The following is a 21,316-nucleotide window of genomic DNA, read 5'->3' as shown; positions in this document are numbered from 1 at the left end:
CAGTGTGTACTCGCCTACGTCACGAGTAACTACTTGCAAGGTATCCTCGGAAGTGCGGAAATGCAAATTTACGAGGACGCATCGGCGTTAAAGGAGAATTGGAACACGAGTACTTGATGACGCAGTGGCTGTCATGGCTGGATGATGGACCCTGAAGCTGAGGAGGAGGAGGTGGAGGACCCTGTTGTCTCTCTGGTTCAGCAGGAAGGTGATTTGTACATGATATTTTATATGATGATCTAAATTTTAGAACATTATTGTAAAATACTACCTTTTCTGTTGCATACATGCTGTGTATATTACAGTGTATTGTACCGTGTATAGTACAATGTACAGTACTGTTTAGTACAATGTACAGTACTGTATAAAGTACAGTGTATAGTTCTGTGTATAGTACAGTGTTACTATTACTTCTACCTCCTATACAGCCTTTATTTTACTCATCTCCTTGAACAATGAAAGCAGCTGATCAGAAATGTCCTACTAATACAAACAATTATTTTACTGTTTTCCTGAAGATCCCTGATGTTTATTAAATGAAGTAACCAGCTTTTCACATACCTGCTGCTTGTTGTCATTCTTCTGGTCATGTCATTAATATGTACTCTATTACATTTGTCTAATATACATCCTACAGTTAAGAACTCCAATCATTAGCTGTAATTTCTCTTTAGAATGAATACATAAATGGCTTATACTGTGTGAGAGTAAATACATAAATACACACATCACTTACTGTCGAGCAAAGAAAGATATCAAGCAGAAGATAAAGGAAACTTTATTTAATAAACTTCAGCAGAACCTACAACAGTAAAAACACAAGTTAGAAACATTATGTACATAGAATAATGACATTGTTTTGTAAAATTCTAAAGTTCTTTCTAACCTCATATATTATAGAGTATTTTTTAACGACAGGTAGATGCAGGAAAGATTCTACCTTGCTGACATGTTTCAGCTTCATCTGTAGTCTTCCTCAGAGCTTCATCTGGCCGGTAACCTGATAAAGACCGACATGTCATCACAACCAGATGACGACGCTCTGAGGAAGACTACAGATGAAGCTCTGAGGAAGACTACAGATGAAGCTGAAACATGTCAGCAAGGTAGAATCTTTCCTGCATATACCTGTCGTTAAAAAATACTCTATAATATATGATGTGTACATTGACAACTGGGGATCTGTGCAGGATGCTCTTGTCCTGCGCAGATCCTCCATGTACCAGCAAGTACTGGTACCAGCTGGGTACTTTCTGCTGGGTGACAGAGGAAGTACTGTATCCACCAAGTACTTTCTGATGGGGGAAAGAGGAAGTACTATATCCATGCCTGCAGCGCACAGTTGTTATTATATGACTGTAATGGCAACCTGCTTTATCTCAATAATCATAATCATGAACATGAAGGAAACAATAAATTCTGATTCATGATTACATCAAAATATATCAAATGTTTTCATGTGAATTTTAACTGACAGGCAGGTTGAAACCCAACAGAACCAGGACAAACCTGCTGGTGCTCCATCTTTCTGAGAGCCTGGAGAGACGTCTTCTTGTTGCTGCCTGTCTGTGTGGCAGCGGGAGACATCATAGAGATGGAGGAGGAAGGCCCAGGGAGGAGAAGGACGGTCCAGGGAGGAGGAGGAAGGTCCAGGGATGATGATGGAGATGACCAGGTGACACTGAGGAGCGCCCAGAGGGACCTGGCAGGAGGTGATGGGCGAGCGAGACTCACTGTCCAGCTACCTGCTCCTGAAGAACGACCTGCAGGTCTCAGAGAGCAGAACCACATCTAGACAGGAAGCTCTCCTCATGTGGTCATGTTCTCTACTCATGTGTAAATATATGGAGATAGATGGATAAAGACAGAGAGAACAACAGACTGTAAATGATTGTATATGACTAACATATAGAACTTAACATTTGTCTGTGTTATTTGATAAACAATGTAATGTTGCTTCAAAGAAGAAATTGTCTCAGAGGAATTTCAACAATTATGAGGTCTATGAGGAGAACATAAAACAAAAAGAATGACACACTACCAGTTCAGTAAGTTATTAACTCATGTATGAATAAAATATATACATGTAATAATTCAAACATCAAAAACAATCCTCACTCCTCATCTGGAGGAGTTCCTCTTCTCCACTGGACCAGGCTTCAGGTTCCTCAGTAGTCCTGGATTCAAATAGTGCATGGTGTTAGTTTGAATCCACAGCATCCTCCAGTAGAGCCTCCAGTAGAACCTCCGATAGAACCTCCAGTCGAACCAGTAGAACCTCCAGTAGAACCTCCAGTATAATGGGTAGAACACTTTAGTCCAATTGAGACAAAACACTATGGCCAGTAGTACCTTCACCTCTCAGTCAAGTTAAATAGTTTTAAACAGGATCTTTCCCCTCAGCAGCAAATATAAATGTACATGAACACTGTTAGATTTACACTAAAACATTTAGATCTCATGAAAACGCCAGAACAAATGTTTAAGTAAACGTGATCTTGAAATATCAACCTCATAACAACATTTTAAACAACTATATTCTCGCCTAAAACCCTCTTAAAACTGCACTCTGTTGAACAATGACGCTAATAGTTCAGATTTTTTACGCACCGTTGTGTTTCCTCCTCCGCGATCTCCTCCGGCTTCTCCTGCTAAATGCATTATGGGTAATTTGGCTTCCCAAGTCTGCACAGGTCAGTGTCGATGCATCCTCGAAAAAGTGGGCGGAGCGAGGATACATCCGGGTATTCCATGTGTACTCGGTGAGAAACGGCCTAAGAATTGGAACAGTACTTGGTCTCCCACTGATGACGTTTCACGAGTGCACGAGAGCACAAGTATAGACAAGTATGGGTATTGGAAAACGGCCAATGTGTAATTGTGTCTCTCCTCCCTGACAGTGTCGGCTGGGAAGGCTTTAAAAAAGGGGAGAAGCCTTGTTGTAACCACTTGTTGTGGTTAAAATAAAGAACTTAAATAAAGAAGAACGTCTGCTTGTAGGAAAAATCATTTGACACAATTTGAGTCCACATGGTCCCCAATAATTAAATACATCATGTAGCCCTGTGGGGGGGTGGTGGCTCCGCCCCGGGGCTCTGGGGGCCGTCGGTGGTTGGGGCATCGTGGCTTGGGTGGTTGGCGGCTCTGCGGGCTCGGGGGGGTGCTAGCGTCTATGCTGGTGGGCTGCGGCCTGGCCTGGGGAGTCTTGGGGGATGTGTGTGGGGGGGGGCTCTGCTCTGGGCTGGGGGTGCTCCCGCTGGGGTGGGGTGGGGTGGGGGTGCTGGGCGTCGGGCCCCGGCTGGGCCGTCGGCTGCGGGGGGAAGGGGTGGGGCGTCGGGGCCCTGGGGGTGGGATGCCTCCCCCTTTCTGGTGGGGGTGCCCGCTGTGGTGCCGGGGGTGGGTCCTCCCTCTGCCTCCCTCCCCCGGTGGGGTGGGCTGGCCCCTGCTGCCGCACTGCGGGTCTGCCTCGTTCCCGGATCTGGGAGAGCGGGGCTCCGGGTTCTGGATGGACAGTTGACTGAGAGTGACCTCCAGGGCCTGATATATGGAAGTGTGTGTGTGTGTGTGTGTGTGTGTGTGTGTGTGTGTGTGTGTGTGTGTGTGTGTGTGTGTGTGTGGGTGGGGGGGGGGGGGGCCTTCCAGCCGGGCTCGCACTGGGCCCTGCGGGTCTTAGAATCTGCTGTCCGGCCGTTGGGTGGGGTGGGGGCTCCCTGCCTGGGTCCCCTTACGGCGCCTTGTCGGGGGGGGTTATTCCCCGGGTCCTAAGCCGGCCGCTCGCAGGTGGGGTGGGGTGGGGAAGCGCGGGGGGTCCAGCTGGGCCAAGGTCCTAGCGACGGGGGGACACCCTCCCTCAGAACCCTCCCTGCCTTTGCACCACCCACAATTTCAACCACAACTAGTCACGCAGGGTCTTGAGAGGGTAAGCCGCTTTCGGGCGCTCCCTCCGGCGTGGCGCTCATGGGGGGGCTGAGGTGCTGTGCTCCTTCCTCATTTGCTGTTGGATTAGTGGAGGATGGGATATCGCAACAGTTCCGGCCACACCCAGTGGACCACACACTCATAAATGCGTTGTAATTCTTTTCCCCCCTCTATGTCCACTCCGGGACTCCGGACTAAAGCAAGACGGACACCAATAGAGACAAGAGACGTAATGTCTTCTCGCTCTTTGGTCAGCATCTGAGGTTCAGGCCAAACTAGATGGAGCGACCCAAACTAAACCGATGAATACAGTCCGTCTCCTTGTACCTGGATGAGCGCTGTCAGCGCCAAATTGTTGAAATCAGTGACATATTACGTTTTGGAGTGACATAATGACGTGGCTCTCACCTGGCTCCACTAACGGTGGAAAGAGAACCGGGTCTTTGGTGGTGCTCATTTAAGAACTGGCCCTGGCACCGGCCCTGAACTAGCTCCTGGTTCTTTTTAGTGGAAAAGCCCTAACAGAGGGTCTCTTTCCCAAACACAAGAGGAGAGAGGATCCGCCAGGAGAACAAGTCGGAGACAACGTTTACCCATGTTGTTGATTTCTCACACACACACACACACACACACACACACACACACACACACACACAGAAGCCGCGCATGCGCAGTCGGGCAGTCAGCAGCTGAACCGTGTGTCAAAACACAGAAGGAAAAGCAGCAGCAGCAGTTCTTACCTCGTCTCCGGCTTTCTGTCCCTTTTCTCACCGACTCTTTGTCTCCACACAGCGCCCCTTCAATCACGTCTGCGTACCATGACCGAACAATCAGCTCTGCTTCTTCGAAAACAACTTGCAGGTAATAAGGACGCGACATTTTTAATCAAATAAAAGCCGCGTCGAATGCTAACCACAGAGCGCTTAACGTTAGCTCTTTCTGTGGCTATGTTTACGCCAAAGCGGCGAGCTGAGGAAGCTAACCAGGCAACAGAATGGGCTCTTTTAGCAACATGACTGAGTAAGTTACTCATTTTTATTAGTTATCCTTTGTGGGGAAATTAAACATTTAACCAGGTGTATATTGGGCATTAAATCGCAGCGGCGAGCGAGCTAGCAAGTTGGGTATTAGTTAGCAGGCGGAACAAAGGAATAATCAATCCATCAGGTCTGAGGACTTTAGCCCCGCTAATGAAAGACCTGCACTTTATGGCTCTTTTCACACATTAATATACTTCTACATACTATCCAGCAGTGTGACAATAACCCTCCAATCTGAGCGTGTTAGCGATATTTATCTATGTGGCTGTAACGCAGCTTTTCACTGTTGAAGCCCCCAACATGAAACTCTTATTGTTCTCCCGTCCGGCTGCGTTTGGAATCTTATAGCCGGTGTTTCTGCCGCAGGTGGCACTGATTTGTTTCTATAATGTCACAAACATGAATCTGGACCCCTCCCCCCCATGATGAACTGCTACTCCACAGCCCAGTTCAAACTTCAGGTCAATCAGTGAGTCAATTAGACAACGTTGCATGTCCAAATATGAGGTTTGTTTTGCTTACATTTTATACATAAAATGTTTAAAACTGAACATCTGTCCTGGAAAAACTGATATAAATACATCTGTGTTAGTTTTCCATTCATTGTTTGGTGCTAATTAGGTTAGAAATTGTGCAAAACTTGTTCCCAAGACCAGAAATGACATTTAAAACTAGTTTGATTTGTCAATTATCCTTCCATTTATTGGTCCACTTCTTCTATCTGGGCCTGGTTGTTTAAAACTTGGTTATCATTTAACCAGCCGTTAAATACATTTAACAGACCGTTAACTTTAACAGCACTGATCTCTTGTTGTTCAGAACTCGGTTAACTTTAACCGGGTGTTATCTTGACGTTAAAATTAACGCACCTATGGACCGCCGCTAACTTTTTAACAGCGGTTAACTCTCACCATGGCGTTCACTGGCAACACTGCGTTCATGATGCCAGTTCAACAAAGGAAGAATAGGGTGGACCGTGGACTTAACTTTGATATAAGTTAAAACTCCAATGAAGAATTACGCCTCTTTGGAGCCCCGGAGTGTTCAAAGAAAAAAACAAAAATAACGCGTGGGAATAAGGTAATAAGTTGTAACCGCAAATTAATAACTCGAGACAAGTTACTATTTGTTAACCTTGTATTAGATTTTTTTTACCATTGTCGCCTTCATCCCCATCATATTTGCTGTTATGGATGCTTTGAGATCAAATGATGCAGACCACATTAACTATTGGTGTTTTCTAACTAAACCATGTGAAATATGGACATGTTAAACTCACCTTCAGGGCTTGACATTAAGGATTTTGAGCACTTGCTTGACACATTTTTACTTGCCCGAAGTTTAATGGAAATTATAGTTGAATAAACTTGAGGTATATTTGACTCCAATTAAAAATGACTAGACAAACAGAATAGGATTTCACAATTTTTTTTTTACAATTTACACTTCTTTCCATGAGAGTATCCATGCAGATTCTGACATAGTGCTGAAACATTTAGACATTTAGCCTATCAGAGTTCATTTACAAATGTAATTTATTTACACATTAACAGAGTCATTTCAATTACCTTAGAATAGTTGAAAACAACTGTCTGGATTATATACATGTACTATATTAATGATTTAAAGGGAAGAAAAGGGGAAATTCATGAACATTCAAATGTTCTTATTTCAGGTGTCTGATCGAGGGACAGCTTCGGGAACTTGCTCATCTACATTGCAGTAGGAATGCACCGATCCACATTTTTTCACTTCCGATCCGATACCCAATTTTGTATATCGGCCTATACGATTCCGATACCAGAGCTCTGTTTGCTTTAATATTATTATTATCATTATTGTTGATTTTATATGACGCTGTAATAAACTCCTCTACGGGCAAGTATGAAATGTACAAATATATTAATGTATTCTCTCAAAAGGCAACTTGAGGTTAGTATCAGGTCAGAAAAGGAAGCAGTACACATAATTTTTTTTCCATTTGGACAATGTGGTTGTCTGTGTGATGTCATCTCATAATAAACTAGTTATATCTTTAAAACCTCACAATCACTTTATTAATTCCTGGGGAAATTATTTGGCAACGCAGCACAAACAGCAGAATGCTTCCAGCTCTAACGCAACACAAATGATTGGGACTATTTTCAGGGAGTTTTGCGCGAAGTAGGATGCAGCTTCACAAAGGTGTGAATCAACTGCTGCAGCGGAGGAGCGAGCTGTTCATTGTTTTGATGCCGCGGTCAGTGCCGTTCTCCTCGGGGAGCTGGAGTTTTAAAATGGTGACATCTGTTGACAAAGCGACCGCCTCGCTGTACAACTGCTTTGCAAACATCCACATTGCTGTGTTGCTTTGTGGTGTTTTGAGCGGAAAATCCGATCAAACAGCGACATGTTGTCATGAAAAGTTGGATAGCCACAGTGCTACTTCCCTAACCTGCTCGCTTGCTGCAAACTGTGGAATGGATTTCCTGACTCATTGAGACCCGCCTCCCTTCAGGAAATCCAGTCCACATTTTGTAGCCAGCGAGCAGAGCAGCAGCAGGGAAACAATTGTGGAGTCATTTCAGCAACAGTGAAGGACAGACGAGGCTTCATGGATCAGAAATCTCAGCAGGTTGGATCAGAAATTTACGATCCGTGAATTACGTTGGTATCAGAACACAATCCCGGACCGGATCGGCCCCATCCCTAAAAACCACTAGCCCGTTCGGGCAAGGTGGACAGATGATTCACTTGCCCGAGCAAAGCTTTTACTAGCCCCGGACGGTTCGCACAGTCCTTAATGTTGAGCCCTGACATTGGTCCAAAAAAGAGGATCTAATTCTCAGCAACTCCAAAACATGTATCCCCTCTTTACCATAAATGAATGCACTTGGGGCATATTTTTCAACATTTCAGCATTACATAGTGATAGTCTGCTCCTTTCACTTTATATTTGGATTTGCCTGAATAAAATTTATTCAACATCAGGAGGAATGGAGGTGTAGAATGATAGAACGCAGCCTACAGCCATTTCCAGTGGCAACCTTCGTAAATACACGCTGATCAAAAACAAAGGTTCTTTCACATGAAGCACCATTAAAAGGCTCATTTTATGGCAAAAAAATCCAAGCTTTCATTTACAGTAGCATGTAGTTTGTAGATACTGATGAACCAAAAGTGTCGCTCATTATAAAGAAGTGCTGTGGCGTAGAAATAGTGGGGCGTTTCATAGCGGAGCGCAACGTAGCCCGCATGCAGACCTCAGCCAGCAGTCATAACATGATGCAAGACCTGTAAGTGAAGTTAGTTTCAATGATAGTACGGTGGAAAACTCGTTTGAAATTCTGTAGTCGACGCAGCTGACTGTGACAGTGCAGGTGAACTGTGGTGTTGTGCCAAAAAGTGATTCCCGTCCATGCGAGCGGCTTTTATCAGGATTTACAGCCATAACGTAAAAATATACTAAACTGTATCACGTATGTACAATAATAAAATAAGCGATATAAAATCTATAATTTCTTTATTTTACAGGTAACCCATTGGTAATGGTAAATTATCACCATCACTACATTATTTCTCGAGGTAATTAATTGGTGGCTACGAGTAAAGAATCTCATGGCTACAGATTAAGTTATCATTTTCCCTCGTATTATTAATTTGAGGTAACGACATATTGTCTTGTCAAGCGTTATTTTTTTTCTCTATGTCCACTCTGGGGCTCCATACTCCATGTCATAACAACTAGATAATGAGGTGAAAGCAGTTGAAACAACATTGTTCTAAACATAAAGAGGAAAGACGGGACAGTTGTGGAGCAGCATACAACCTGTAGATTATGGCAGCACTGTGTAACTTTAAGGCAGCATAGTCTCTTATGTAGAAAATCAGTCAGTGCAGAGTTGTCCACGTCTCATTGTGTAAGCTCATAGTTGTAATAAAGAATAACAAGTTTGAAAGGGTTTCATCCGATGATAGCATGGGACAACGGCGTGAAATGTGAATGAAAACATCTGGAGAGCGCTGCTGGTAAGATGGTTGGATTTTATTGGTAGCAATAGTGCCTTAAATAGGCTGGTATGCACCGGTACGCAGTACCTGCCCTATTAAATTTTAGTTTTCAGCATACCAGGACTTTTTTCTAGCGTACCGGAACTTTTCGTAATGTCCAGACTATCAGACGCTACTTTTCACACACTTTGAACCCAGCAGCTTAAACAATGAGGCTAATTCATGGATTTTTACTGGTAAACAAGATTCATGCCGACGATACATGGTGATGCGTTCAGGTGCATCACGTAACTCTGCCCTCCGTGGCTGCGCTCCGGGACTGACCATTCGTCCTCAGACAAAAATCTCCTCTCCTCACAATCAGCAAACACTTTATGAACACAGATAAAACCCTCAGTGTTTGTGTATTTTTGCAGAAATTTACTTGCCCTCTCTTCCTCTCGCTCTCTCTCTTTCCCTCCATTCCAGTCCGTAGCCCCACCACGGAAGCAGCTCGTGTTTAAAATAGTTTTTTTTTCTAGAAAAAAATAAAGAAAAAAAATAAAACCTGCAATCCCACAGTGAAATTCATGCCCTGTTAAAACGTGGACATGTGTGTTTATAGACAAGTGCGGCCTATACTGTATATGTACAAATGTATTTTTTTGTTTTTAAATATGGTGGGTGCAGCTTATGTAAATTTTTTAAAAATAGTTTACACTGTACTGTCTGTGGCCCATATTGACGTGATCGTCGACATCAACATTTTTCGCAATTACACACAAATCATTATATTACTGCAGAACATTTCCTAAAAAATTATTTCAAATAGTATTCAGCAAACTGCACCAGGTTCCTGTCCTGTCCATTCCTACATGACCTCAGGTTCCTCTGTGTCAGTTTTCGGGTGGATTCACTGCACCATTTTTTTCACAATCAAAACTAAAATCACCACCTAATTGAAATACTGCTGTCTAGGCAGATTTTGAAAAATTCCCTAAAAAATCTAATTGTTTTCAGCAAACTTAACCACATTCCTGTTCTACATGACCCCAGGTACCTCTGAGTCAATTTTTTTTCCATTTAAAGCACTGGTTAGCAAACACAAAATACATCGTAGAATATAATAATGTGTACACAGAGTTGAGAGTAGTAACTTGACATAAATCAGTTGTTAAATTTCAAGGGTGGGTAAATGTAGTAAATATCTAAAAAGTTATCCCAAATATTAAAACAAGCAAATTGGACCCCATGCACCCAGCCATGTTGGACCCAGGATTCCTTCCCAGAGATCCACTGCCACAGTCAAATTAATTTAAGTACATGTACTTGTTTATTCAAAAAACAATTACAGAAACATATTACAATCTATTTATTGGTTGAATTCATTCATTACCCAAGCTTATAAATTTCCTTTAAACTTTGGGAAAGTAAATATTTGTAAACACTTGCCCGAAGGGCTCAAAATCCTCAATGTCAAGCCCTGCCTACTGCCAGAGCTATTTCAAGGAATTTTGTTTGATATTTATTTAATGCTTTATCAATATTCATAGAATTTACAATTAGACAGAGTTCTTGGTTCCGAAGGAATTATAGTGTCCATAATGTTTGATAGTCTTGTCACTCAAGTCCAGCCATAAATCCCTGATTTTCACACATGACCATGTACAATGCATGAATGAGCCAGCTTCAATTTCACACCTAAAGCATAGATCCGAAAGTTCATGTTTGGACAAGTAGATTTTTTCTGGAGTTAGGTACAATTGTTGGAGGAAGTTGTAATGGATCAACCTATGTCGTGAATTAAAGTGGCAGAAATGTTGTCCTGACATAAATCGGACCAGAGAGCATTTTCAATTATAGTATTTAAGTCTGTTTCTCACCTCTCTTTGGATTTATACAGTGCTGGTTTAGGACAATCTTTTATCAACAATGAATACACTTTGGAAATAAATTTACATGGTTCACCGTTGTGTAGTAATATTTCGAATACTGTAAGGTTGGGCAACACCATATCCTTTCCCAGTGTGTTACCGAGAAATGAACGCAATTGGAGATAACAGAAAAAGGTTTTGTTTGACAGGTTGTATTTGCCTTTCAGTTCAAAAGTCATCAAAGATCCTTCCACAAAGCAGTCCTACAGGATACATATTCCATTCTGGTACCAGATTTCCAGGATCTTGTTGTCCACAGTCAAAGGAATGCTGAAAGCTGATTTGGCTTCAAAGGTGATTTTTGTGACAGACCAATTCTTTGCCCAACACTTTTATGTATCATATACCATCATTTGTTCAGATGCATTAATATTGGATTGTTCATTAATTTGGACAAGATTTTTAAGTTGTACTTGTCAACAAAATCACAAAAAGCAATGTTTCTCAAAGAGTGAAATGCAATATTTATCCAAGATGGAGTTGTTTCACCATCAAACATGGATAAAATAAGTCGCATTTGAGCTGTAAAATAATATTTTTTAAAGTTGGGTAGTTGAAGACCTCGTGATTTGTAATCACATGACAATATTTCTAAAGACCCTCTGGCCACCTTACCATTCCAGATGAATTGCCTCAGTTTTGTTAAGAGAGTTAAAAAAAAAAGAAAGAAGAGTGGTATGGGAAGAGATTGAAAAAGATACTGCAACCTCGGTAAAATGGTCATTTTTATGCAATTAATTCTTCCAATCAAAGTAATGGGTAAGCTTGACCCTTTGTGCAGGTCTTCCTCAATCTTTTTAATAAGCGAGCTATAATTAATTTTATACAGATTCTTTAGGTTGCTATCCACAGTTATACCAAGATATTTTACATCCCCGGGAGACTATTTAAATGTAGATACCTTGACATTCAGAATGATTAAATGTTGAGAGGGGGATAATTTCACTCTTATAATTTACTTTGTATCCTGAGATAGTGCCATATAAATCAAGCACATGTTGTAGTTGAATAAGGGATTTAGACAGGTCCGTTATGTATAGCATCACATCATTAGCTATTAAGTAAATTTTCTGGGAAGTATGACCAACCACAAAATCCTTGATGTTTGAATCCTGTCTTATCGCCGGTTCAATGGCCAGAACAAAAAGACCTAGCGAAAGCAGGCAGCCCTGGCGGGACGACCTATTCGAAGTGAATGCGGAGGACATTTGTCCATTAGTGGTAATCCTTGTTTTGGGATTGTAATATAAAGTTCTTACCCAATCAATGAAATCTTGTCCAAAACCAAATTTTGCCAATATTTTAAATAAGTAAGGCCATTCCAGCCTGTCAAAGGCCTTCTCAGCATCTAACGCCACAGCTACCATTGGATCCGACCTTGACTTTGCCAAATGGATGATGTTGAGGAGCCTGCATAAGTTATTAGCAGATGTGCGTTTCTTGATAAAAACCACTTTGATCTGGTTTAATTATTTTTGGCAATGTTATCACCTTAGGGCTGGGCGATATGGCCTCAAATCAATATCACGATATATTGAGCAGTTCACCTCGATAACGATAAATGGACGATAACTACTCCCCTTGCGCAAAAAAATGTTTGGCCACTAGATGTGGCAGGTAGATTGATAATATGACTCCCCTGGACCTATTTATTGCCACTTTAAAGGACTGCAAAACTACACTGTCAAAGTAAATGAAGAAAATACCAATGAAGTACTTTTATTTGTTAAGAGTTGGTGAAGAGCTGATAAGCACAGATTACTTGAAATGAGAACGACTGAATACATTTAAAAGTATAAAATAACTTAAATTTCCTGCAAACACAAAGTATTAAAATTACAATCTCTTATGAACAAATTCTAAATATGGACATTACAAAGAGCTTATTCGAAAATGGCCACATTAAAGTTGCCAAGTAGTCGGAGAAACAAGTTGCATCTTTTGTAAACTTCAGGGCATGTTGTACACATGCCAGGCCTTTAGGGGCGCTGTGACACACCAAGCACACCAAAAACACAGAAGACAGATCACATACATATTTTGAAGTAGACTCCTGCTCATAAACCACTATGTGACTCTAGTTTTATAGGTCTATGGCCCCGCTCCTCCTGCTTCTAGCGTCAGTAGCTTCTGCAGCTTCACCGGAGCCTGTAGTCCCTGATTGTTGTGGTTATTAGGTGACATTGCGGACTGCGGTGGGGGGAAGAGGGGGGCGATTACATCATCTTTGGTCATTACAGTTAGGTGCGTATACATTTAGGAGTGACCATTTTTCTGAGAATATTCTACAATTAACAAAAAAAAATTAACAAGACATATCATCCCGAAGGGTCAATAGTAGAATCAATAAGTTCCAAAGCCATGTTTTTTTTTCACGAGAATGGCCACGCCTCTGGCTTTTGAATGGAAAAAAGATATCACCTGTCTTACCCATTACATTTTTAGCTTTTTATGTTCTTGTGCGGTAAGGTTAGTTTCTTTGATGGAAAGCTATGTCAACCTTTAATTATAAATATGTAAAAAAAAAAAAAGATTCTTTTAACTGGCCCATTCAAACCATTGATATTAAAACTAACAAACTTCAATATCCTTTCCATTTAAATCAGCTTATTTTATAACTTTTATGATAAATACCGTAAACAAAACCAAGGCATGGCACATAAGTGGAGCATCCGAACAAAACAAAACAAGAGAGAGAAGAAAAGAAAAAAAAAAGGGTGATCGCAGCCTCTTCTTTACCTGGTCGTACTCCTTTCTGCGCTTCACGAGGCAGGTGCTGAGGTCCGGAAAAAAACATTACTGGCTCGTCCTCCAACACGAGTAGGGCCTTTGTTTGCTTTGGACAGCTTGGCAGAAATGCGGAGTATCTTCTCCCGGTTCTGGTAGTTCAGCAGGCATATCAGTACAGCCCTTGGTCTCTTGTTAGCGGGGGGTCTCTGTGCGAGTGTCCGATGTGCCCGCTCTATCATCAGCGGCTCAGTGAAGTGCTCACGTCCCATTATATTTGGCAGCCAGTCAGCAAAGAATGCTACCGGATCATTCCATTCACGGCCTTCAAGCAGATTCATGATCCGAATGTTGTTGCACCTTCTGTAATTCTCTAGTAACTGGGTTTTCTCCAGAAAAAAATTGTTATCTTTGATTAGCTTCGCTAGCTGGACGTTCATGTCAGTTATGTGGTTCTCCGATGTCCCGATGCGCTCCTCCGCCTCGGCGACATGGGATGTCAGCCCATCAAGCGTGCCCTTCAATCCCAATATGGACTCATTGATCTCTGCAGTCCGCACGTCGACCCTGTTGGAGAGGGCTTGATTCCCAGCTTGTATCTCCTGAAGTACAATGGCTATGTCCACAGGTGGTTGCGCACCATGTTTAAGTGCCATCTTGCTAGCTTCTCCGTGAGGGTTCTCTTCTTCACGAAAAATGTGCAATTGTGGAGTTGGCTTGCCCTTTTTTAGACCATGTCCATGCCGAAGGTAATCAATCAGAATAGAATCATATTTAGACGTTGCAAAAGTTTTTGAGTGTATAAAAGGATAATAATACCGGAGAGCCTCCAAACCTATGTGCACCTATAAAATGTGACCCCTGCTCAGGTCAAAATTAAAAAAGATGGAGGCAAACATGATGCCTTGTCCGATCATCCCAGCTCAGTTTTCATTTTCCCACTTTAATATCCTGGTAGCAGCATTGTTTGTCATATTTTATGGTGGTTTTATAGACGAGATAAAAACACTGCGCTGCCGTCCGCCACAATGTAATTTTCACTAACCATAAATGCTTAAGACATAATGTGGAAGAAGGGAGACTTGAAAGTAGATGATGGAGCCTTGGGCGGAGCGGCATAAGGGACGCTAACCAGTGACGTTAACCTCACTGTTAACTTTGACGGCGACATGAGCTAACATGAGCCCGGTTGTTCAAAACTAGGGTTATTTTAACTACTGGTTAAGCCCTAACCACCGGTTAAATTCTTGACCCGCCGTTAGCTAACCGACCGTTAAATATGTGTTGTTCAAAACATGGTTAGTCATCCCGTTAGCTAATGTCGCTGTCAAAGTGAACAGTGAGGTTAACATCACTGTTTGCATCCCTTATTATTTTTCTAGCCATAAAATGTGACTTTTAATGGCACTTCATGTGAAAGATAACTTTTGTTTTTAATCAGCGTGTGTTTACGTAGGTTGCTATCGGAAATGGCTGTAGGCTGCGTTCTATCATTCTACACCTCCATTCCTCCTGATGTTGGAGCATTTGATTCAGACACATCCAGAAATAAAGTGAAATGAGCATACTTATCACTATGTAATTCCGAAATGTTGAAAAATATGCCCCAAGCGCATTCATTTAGGGTAAAGAGGGGATACACGATTCGGAGCTGCTGAGAATTCGATCCTCTCTTTTTGGACCAAGGTGAGATTAACATGTATGTATTTCACATGCTTTAGTTAGAAAACACTATTATCTTATGTTGTCCGCATCATTTTATCTCAAAGTGTCCATAACAGTAAATATGACGGGGATGGAAGTGACATTGGTGAAAAAATATGATACAAGAGATCGAAATAGTAACTCGTTGTCTCGAGTTATTAATTTAAGGTTAATACTTATTATCTCATTCCCACGCGTTATTATAATGTTTTCTCTATGGCCACTCCGGGGCTCCAAAGAGACGTAATTCTTCATTAGAGTATTGACTTATATCAAAGTTCAGTCCACGGTCCACCCTATTCTTCCTTTGTTGAACTGGCATCATGAACGCAGCGCTGCCGGTGAACGACATAGTGAGAGTTAACCACTGTTAAAAAGTTAGCGGAGCTCCGGAGGTGCGTTAACTTTAACGTCAAGATAACCCCCAGTTAAAGTTAACCGAGTTTTGAACAACAAGATAACAGTGCTGTTAAAGTTAACGGTCTGTTAAATGTATTTAATGGCTGCTTAAATGATAACCGAGTTTTAAACAACCGGACCCAGGACGATTAACCATGTTTTGAACAAAGCATATTGAACGGTCGGTTAGCTAAGAATTTAACCGGTGGTTAGGGCTTAACCAGTGGTTAAAATAACCAAGTTTTGAACAATCGGGCCTTTATGGTTGTGTTGTCCTGCAGCTGTTCCCAGCTGACTGTGGCTGAAGGCAGGGTCCACACTGAACAGATCACCCTGTCCATCATACAGTCACACACTGACACTCGCACTGATGAGACATTTTGATCCACCAATTAGTCAAAATTGCATGATTTTTGGACCATGGGAAAAACTAGAGTGCTCGGTGAAAACTCAGACACATGTACAATCCACACACAACCTAGACTCAAACCAGGGACATTTTTTGTTGTGAGGTGATAGTGCTAACCACCACTAAATAAATTGTTCACCTTTGTGAGGCTTGGTTCTCTGAAACAGGTTTATCACCATCAAACAAAAGTTGTCTCCACAAACATGATAGCAGTTCTTAAATACCTGTGTCATTTCAGTTGTAGTGTTAAATTGAACTACATTGTACTAACAAGTTTCAAATAGCGTTGACAGTTTCTGAAAATGAATTGATTAGGATATTGTTAAAAAAAAAAACGTATTGAATTTTTTTCTAAGCTCTAATTTTCGGCAGCTAACTCACACTTTGTGTTGAGAGTCTGTCACTTCTCCAGATTAAACGTGGGTTTCGTCTGGAAACGATGCAGGATCAGAATTATTTTAAACACTGGGAAAACCAAATCTGGATTGTTATTTCGCTGACTGTCAACTATAAAACTACCAAGTCCCAGGAGAATCTGGACTGGGAGTCATGACACTCTGGAGGAAACATCTTTCTTATTGTTCTGCTACTGAGTATGTGCAGAACAACTAGTTACTACAGCTGCGGTGTGTGTGTGCAGTATTGTTTTTGCCTGTTGATTAAAATACTCATAAACCATCACTTCTACTTCCCACCACAATGTTTTAAAGCAAGCATCGACTCCTGAGGAGGGGGTATCTATTCGCGGCTAGCTTTATGATCGCTACACCGGTTCTTGTATATAATTGGGTTAGATTTCTGCTGTTGACTAGCAAGGAGGTGGATGTGTCATGGCTCCCGTCCCTGTTGTGTTTGTAGGATTAACTTGTACTCACTGGGTAATGCGCAGCCAGAACTGACCCGTTGGCAATTAATCCACCATCTCTCTTTCATTGAATGGAGCTTATCAAAGTAGTAATATATTGATCGATTGACTGATGGGAGACACAAATAGTCTTGCTTTTGAATTGATTTGATCATATTAAAAAATCCTCTTTTCTTCTCCCAGAGCTCAACAAGAACCCTGTGGAGGGCTTTTCAGCTGGTCTCATAGACGATGACGACATATACAAATGGGAGGTTGTGATCATCGGCCCACAAGATACTTTGTTGTGAGAGGATTATTCAAAAAGTCTACAGTCATGAATTAGATGTATATATCTTTAGTTGACTTATTAGTGTCTGTTTTGGTTTGTTTTCCTTCTGCAGTGAAGGAGGGTTTTTCAAAGCGTATCTCACCTTTCCTTATGACTATCCTCTACGGCCGCCAAAGATGAAGTTCATCACTGAAATCTGGCACCCAAACGGTAATAATGTCCTGACATTCACTCAATCTCAGTCTTTAGTCACCTAACTTTGTAAAAAGATTTGAACCACAGATTGTTTTGTTTCTTTTTGCAGGATTTTTGTGACGTAAAGGCATTAAAATGTATTATTATGCTTTTATTGTATTTTTTTCCAACACTATAATACATTACTATTATTGGCTTGTTTGATAACACCTGACATTAGTTACTTATAAGTGTTTCACACATAGGGATGCTTATGTCAAATTACAAGCAGGAAGTAGAAGTTTCAATACATACCTGGCTGAAATGTTCAGTTTAAGACTTTAACAAGCAAGTGATCAGATTTGGTAGTTCCCATTTTAATTAATCTTTCTTCCAAAGTCACACTGATGATTTAAATGACAGCCACAGAAAACAGGCACGATACGTCTCCTTAAAGTTGGATCCCATGAAACTCATCTTTTCGTTTTACTGGCTGCTGTTAAATCTGCTCTTGTTCTCCACAGTCGCGAAGAACGGTGACGTCTGCATCTCGATTCTGCACGAGCCCGGGGAAGACAAGTTTGGCTATGAGAAGCCCGAGGAGCGTTGGCTTCCCATCCACACAGTAGAGACAATCATGATTAGCGTTATCTCCATGCTGGCAGACCCCAACAGCGACTCCCCCGCTAACGTGGACGCTGCGGTGAGTTCACGCTACTTGTCCTGCTCCCACCGCGACTGAAGTCCTCCTCTCAATCCTGTAGTCTTGTCTTGTGTGAGTAAACTGAGGATGTCATTGCTGCAGAAAGAGTGGCGGGAGGATCCAAATGGAGAATTCAAGAGGAAGGTGGCTCGCTGTGTAAGAAAAAGTCAAGAAATGGCATTCGATTAGACGTCAGCTGTAAATTCCAGGGTAAGTAAACCTGCTTTATGAAAGAAGAAGGTTTGACTCTGAAGGAAAGGGAACTAATTCCTTCTTTCTCTCTGTCCAGTTAAAGGAAATGCCTTCAGAGGGAAACTTTCAGCGAAAGGCTTTTGCACCCCTTGTTTTGCCAGTCAAAGGACTGGTTGGCTTCAACCACGTTTCTGTGAATGGTTGTCATTTTCCGCCAGATGAGCCAATTTGAGAAAACTCTACCAGCGAAAATTCACCCGTTTCTTACCTGGAATTTTGTATTTAATTTAATTTATTTTGAGAAAAAAAAAATCAATAATGTAAGATATGGCACTACTGTAAATTACCTTGCTTTTTTATCTGCTGCTGAACAGTTTCTACTTTATACCAGGTTTCTTATGCAATTTAGTGGTGAAGATTGTGTAAAAAAAAAAGAAACAAAAGCCTGTCATTAGGACCACTCTCCTCCTCTGTGCTTCATACTTTCCAGATTAACATCAGCCCAATGAATTCCTGTCAGCACCTCTGTTTATTTTCTACACTTTCATTCAATCACTGTTGCCTTTTGTTGGCTTCTCTTCCTCGCGGTTTAGGCGATATTCCTTTAGTTTTTCACGTTTTGATTTGTAAAATGGCCTCCTGTTGGTGTTTTCCCACCATGTCAGTGGAAATTATAAACCATACCTCTCAAACCCACATGATCCCCCTCAAGCAGCTCTGTTGTGTATTATTTCTAGCTGTGGATGTGGATTGAATGGCTTTCTCTGTGATTTGAGAGTTATTGTTTCATATGTTAAATGCCAACAGAAGACCTGTGCCAACTTCTCAGGATTAATTATTCTTTTTAATCCCTGATGTTCATTATTCTTTCCCTTTTTAGCTTCACCCCTCGGTCAACAAAGACGTGTTTTAATTTACTAAAAATCGAGGATTACCACATGCAGTGTGTGAAGAAAAGCCTAAACTGTGATTATTCCCCATGTGGGGACACCACTGGTGTCTGAGCTGACTTACCTCAAGATAGACAGATCTGATCAGATTCACGTTGGAGTTGTGGATCAGCCAGGAAATACGGGGGGTGGGGGTGGGGGTGGGCGCATTATGGGCTCCATAGGTAGAATTAGGCTAGTTACTGTTTGTGGTGGCACATTTGGCTGTGTGTGGGTAAAAGTCACTTTCACTCTAATGGACTTTGGATAGATCAAAAAACAACGCTCCTGAACTCCTATTGATGTCTTTGGATTTTAATTGGTGCAAATTTAGATAATATTTATCTCCTTTGCTAAATCCGGGTCTGGATACTCCACAAAAACTTGACTAAGCGCTCGGAGAATTATTGGAAAATCTTTGTTTTTATTTTCCTGAAGGTTTACTTGTTTGTGTTTGTGTGGACTCTGGAGAACCATCGACTTTCAGTCACTTTCATCGATGGTGTTGCTGAAAATTTAAGCCATGAAGACATTTATCGAGAATTATGTTATACATGATTCATTTGTGACTGACACTGAAGAAAGCAAAAGAACAAAACAACAATCTAGCTAACCATTTTTTTGGCGCATGCAATCAGGTTTGAGGAAGTTGGGTACGTTTAAGTAGGAAACCATTGTTGGAACATTCTGGGTGGCTGTGACGTGTACAGTGAAGTAGATTTTCCGTTGACTTGATCACGTAACTGCTGTTGACGTTACCTTTTTGAGTCTGAGTTTTCTAACCTACCATGACCTCCTCTGACCGGTGTTCACTGTATTTGCACAGATTTGGTGCGTTTGAAATGTCATTAAGCAATACGCTCTGAAAACCGTGTGTCCAGGTAATCCACCGTAACGCCATGATATATTTTGGGGTTGTTTTTGTTTTCCATTTTGTGTCGATGCAATGTATATTGGACTTGATGATCAATAAAGTGTGTAAACAGAGTAGCCTTTGAGTTTTCTTTGCATTTTACATTTTAGATGAGAACACGGTCCCAGTTCAAGCGTATTGGACCTCCGCTCTGTAACTAGAAGCCAGTGTAAGAGTGCCGTCTTTCAGGGGCTGGCATCAGTTCACACACTGGGGGGTCCACTGGCTCTCCGAGTTGAGGAAGACTTCCACAGGAAACATCGGCGTCGCAACCAACAATGAGGAAGAGAGTAACGTTTGTAGATCACCTGAAAAATGAAAAGCTGTTCAGAGATGGAAGTGGTCACGTCCTCGTGAGGTAACACTTCCTAATCTTTTGTAGACGGTGGTTTTCTGGACTACTCAAACTGGGATTCTTTATCTTGTAGGTCTGCAGAGTGGAAGAAATGCAAAGGTGGTGAGTCGGGCGATGTGAAGCTCTCAAGATGAATTTCCTGCATGGCATTTCTTTTTTTTTTTAAACTTAATTTTTATTGAATTTTTTTCAGTTTTCACAGTTACAGTGTCAGGGCAAAACAAATATACAAAATCTATCCATCTTTCATCAACCAAAGTCTCTATTGTCCAGTGGTGGTGGTGTCCTCTTCTGTCCTCCTGATGTCAGTCCATTTTCCCCACTTTTCTTCAAATTGAGACTCCTGTAATCTTAGTTTGTGAGTGAGTCTCTCTATTACAAATATTTCCTCAACAACACGTAACCACCGCTCCTGGGTCGGCGGCTCCACTTTGTACCACAATCTGGTAATCACTTTCTTGCTTGCTGTTAGTAATATCTTAAACAGATATACGTCTTCTCTTTGTATCACATTATGAGTTATGTTTCCCAAATACACAATCTTACAAGTTTTGGGGAACTGATATCCTATTACTTTTTGTAAACTCTGCCATATTTGTTCCCAATACACCTGTAATTTGTGACAGGACCAAAATATGTGTGTGTGATCTCCATCAACGTGTCCGCACAATCTCCAACATGGCTGTTGTGCCGACACCACTTTTGTCCTTATTTTTGGAGTTATGAAAAATCGAACAATATTTTTCCAGCTAAATTCCCGCCAAACCCTGGAGCTCGTGGCCGTGCACTGTGATTTACACATAACAAACCATTC

General features: G+C 41.6%; 1 protein-coding gene across 1 annotated transcript; it reads left to right on the top strand.

Moving 5' to 3' along the window:
* The first annotated feature begins 4,604 nt into the window (after window positions 1–4,604).
* Window positions 4,605–20,221, top strand: LOC308112192 (ubiquitin-conjugating enzyme E2 G1-like). The gene is made up of 6 exons (XM_080467502.1): window positions 4,605–4,779; window positions 17,149–17,251; window positions 17,349–17,446; window positions 17,935–18,113; window positions 18,216–18,323; window positions 18,403–20,221. The coding sequence occupies exons 1-5, from the start codon at window positions 4,737–4,739 to the stop codon at window positions 18,300–18,302; spliced, it is 510 nt and encodes a 169-aa protein (XP_080323628.1). The 5' UTR covers window positions 4,605–4,736; the 3' UTR covers window positions 18,303–18,323; window positions 18,403–20,221.
* Window positions 20,222–21,316: the final 1,095 nt, after the last annotated feature.

Source organism: Lipophrys pholis (genome assembly GCF_963383615.2).
Source record: "Lipophrys pholis genome assembly, chromosome: 7".
NCBI lineage: Eukaryota > Metazoa > Chordata > Actinopteri > Blenniiformes > Blenniidae > Lipophrys > Lipophrys pholis.
The sequence above is the reverse complement of the archived record's forward strand: the minus strand, read 5'-3'. Positions and strand labels throughout refer to the sequence as shown.

What these genes read in the sequence shown, in the direction of transcription:
- LOC308112192 (XM_080467502.1), top strand. Translation starts at nt 4,737, where the DNA reads ATGACCGAACAATCAGCTCTGCTTCTTCGAAAACAACTTGCAG. An exon ending in TCTTCGAAAACAACTTGCAG is followed by an intron (nt 4,780 to 17,148) that starts GTAATAAGGACG and finishes TTCTTCTCCCAG; the next exon opens with AGCTCAACAAGAACCCTGTG. An exon ending in TGAAATCTGGCACCCAAACG is followed by an intron (nt 17,447 to 17,934) that starts GTAATAATGTCC and finishes TGTTCTCCACAG; the next exon opens with TCGCGAAGAACGGTGACGTC.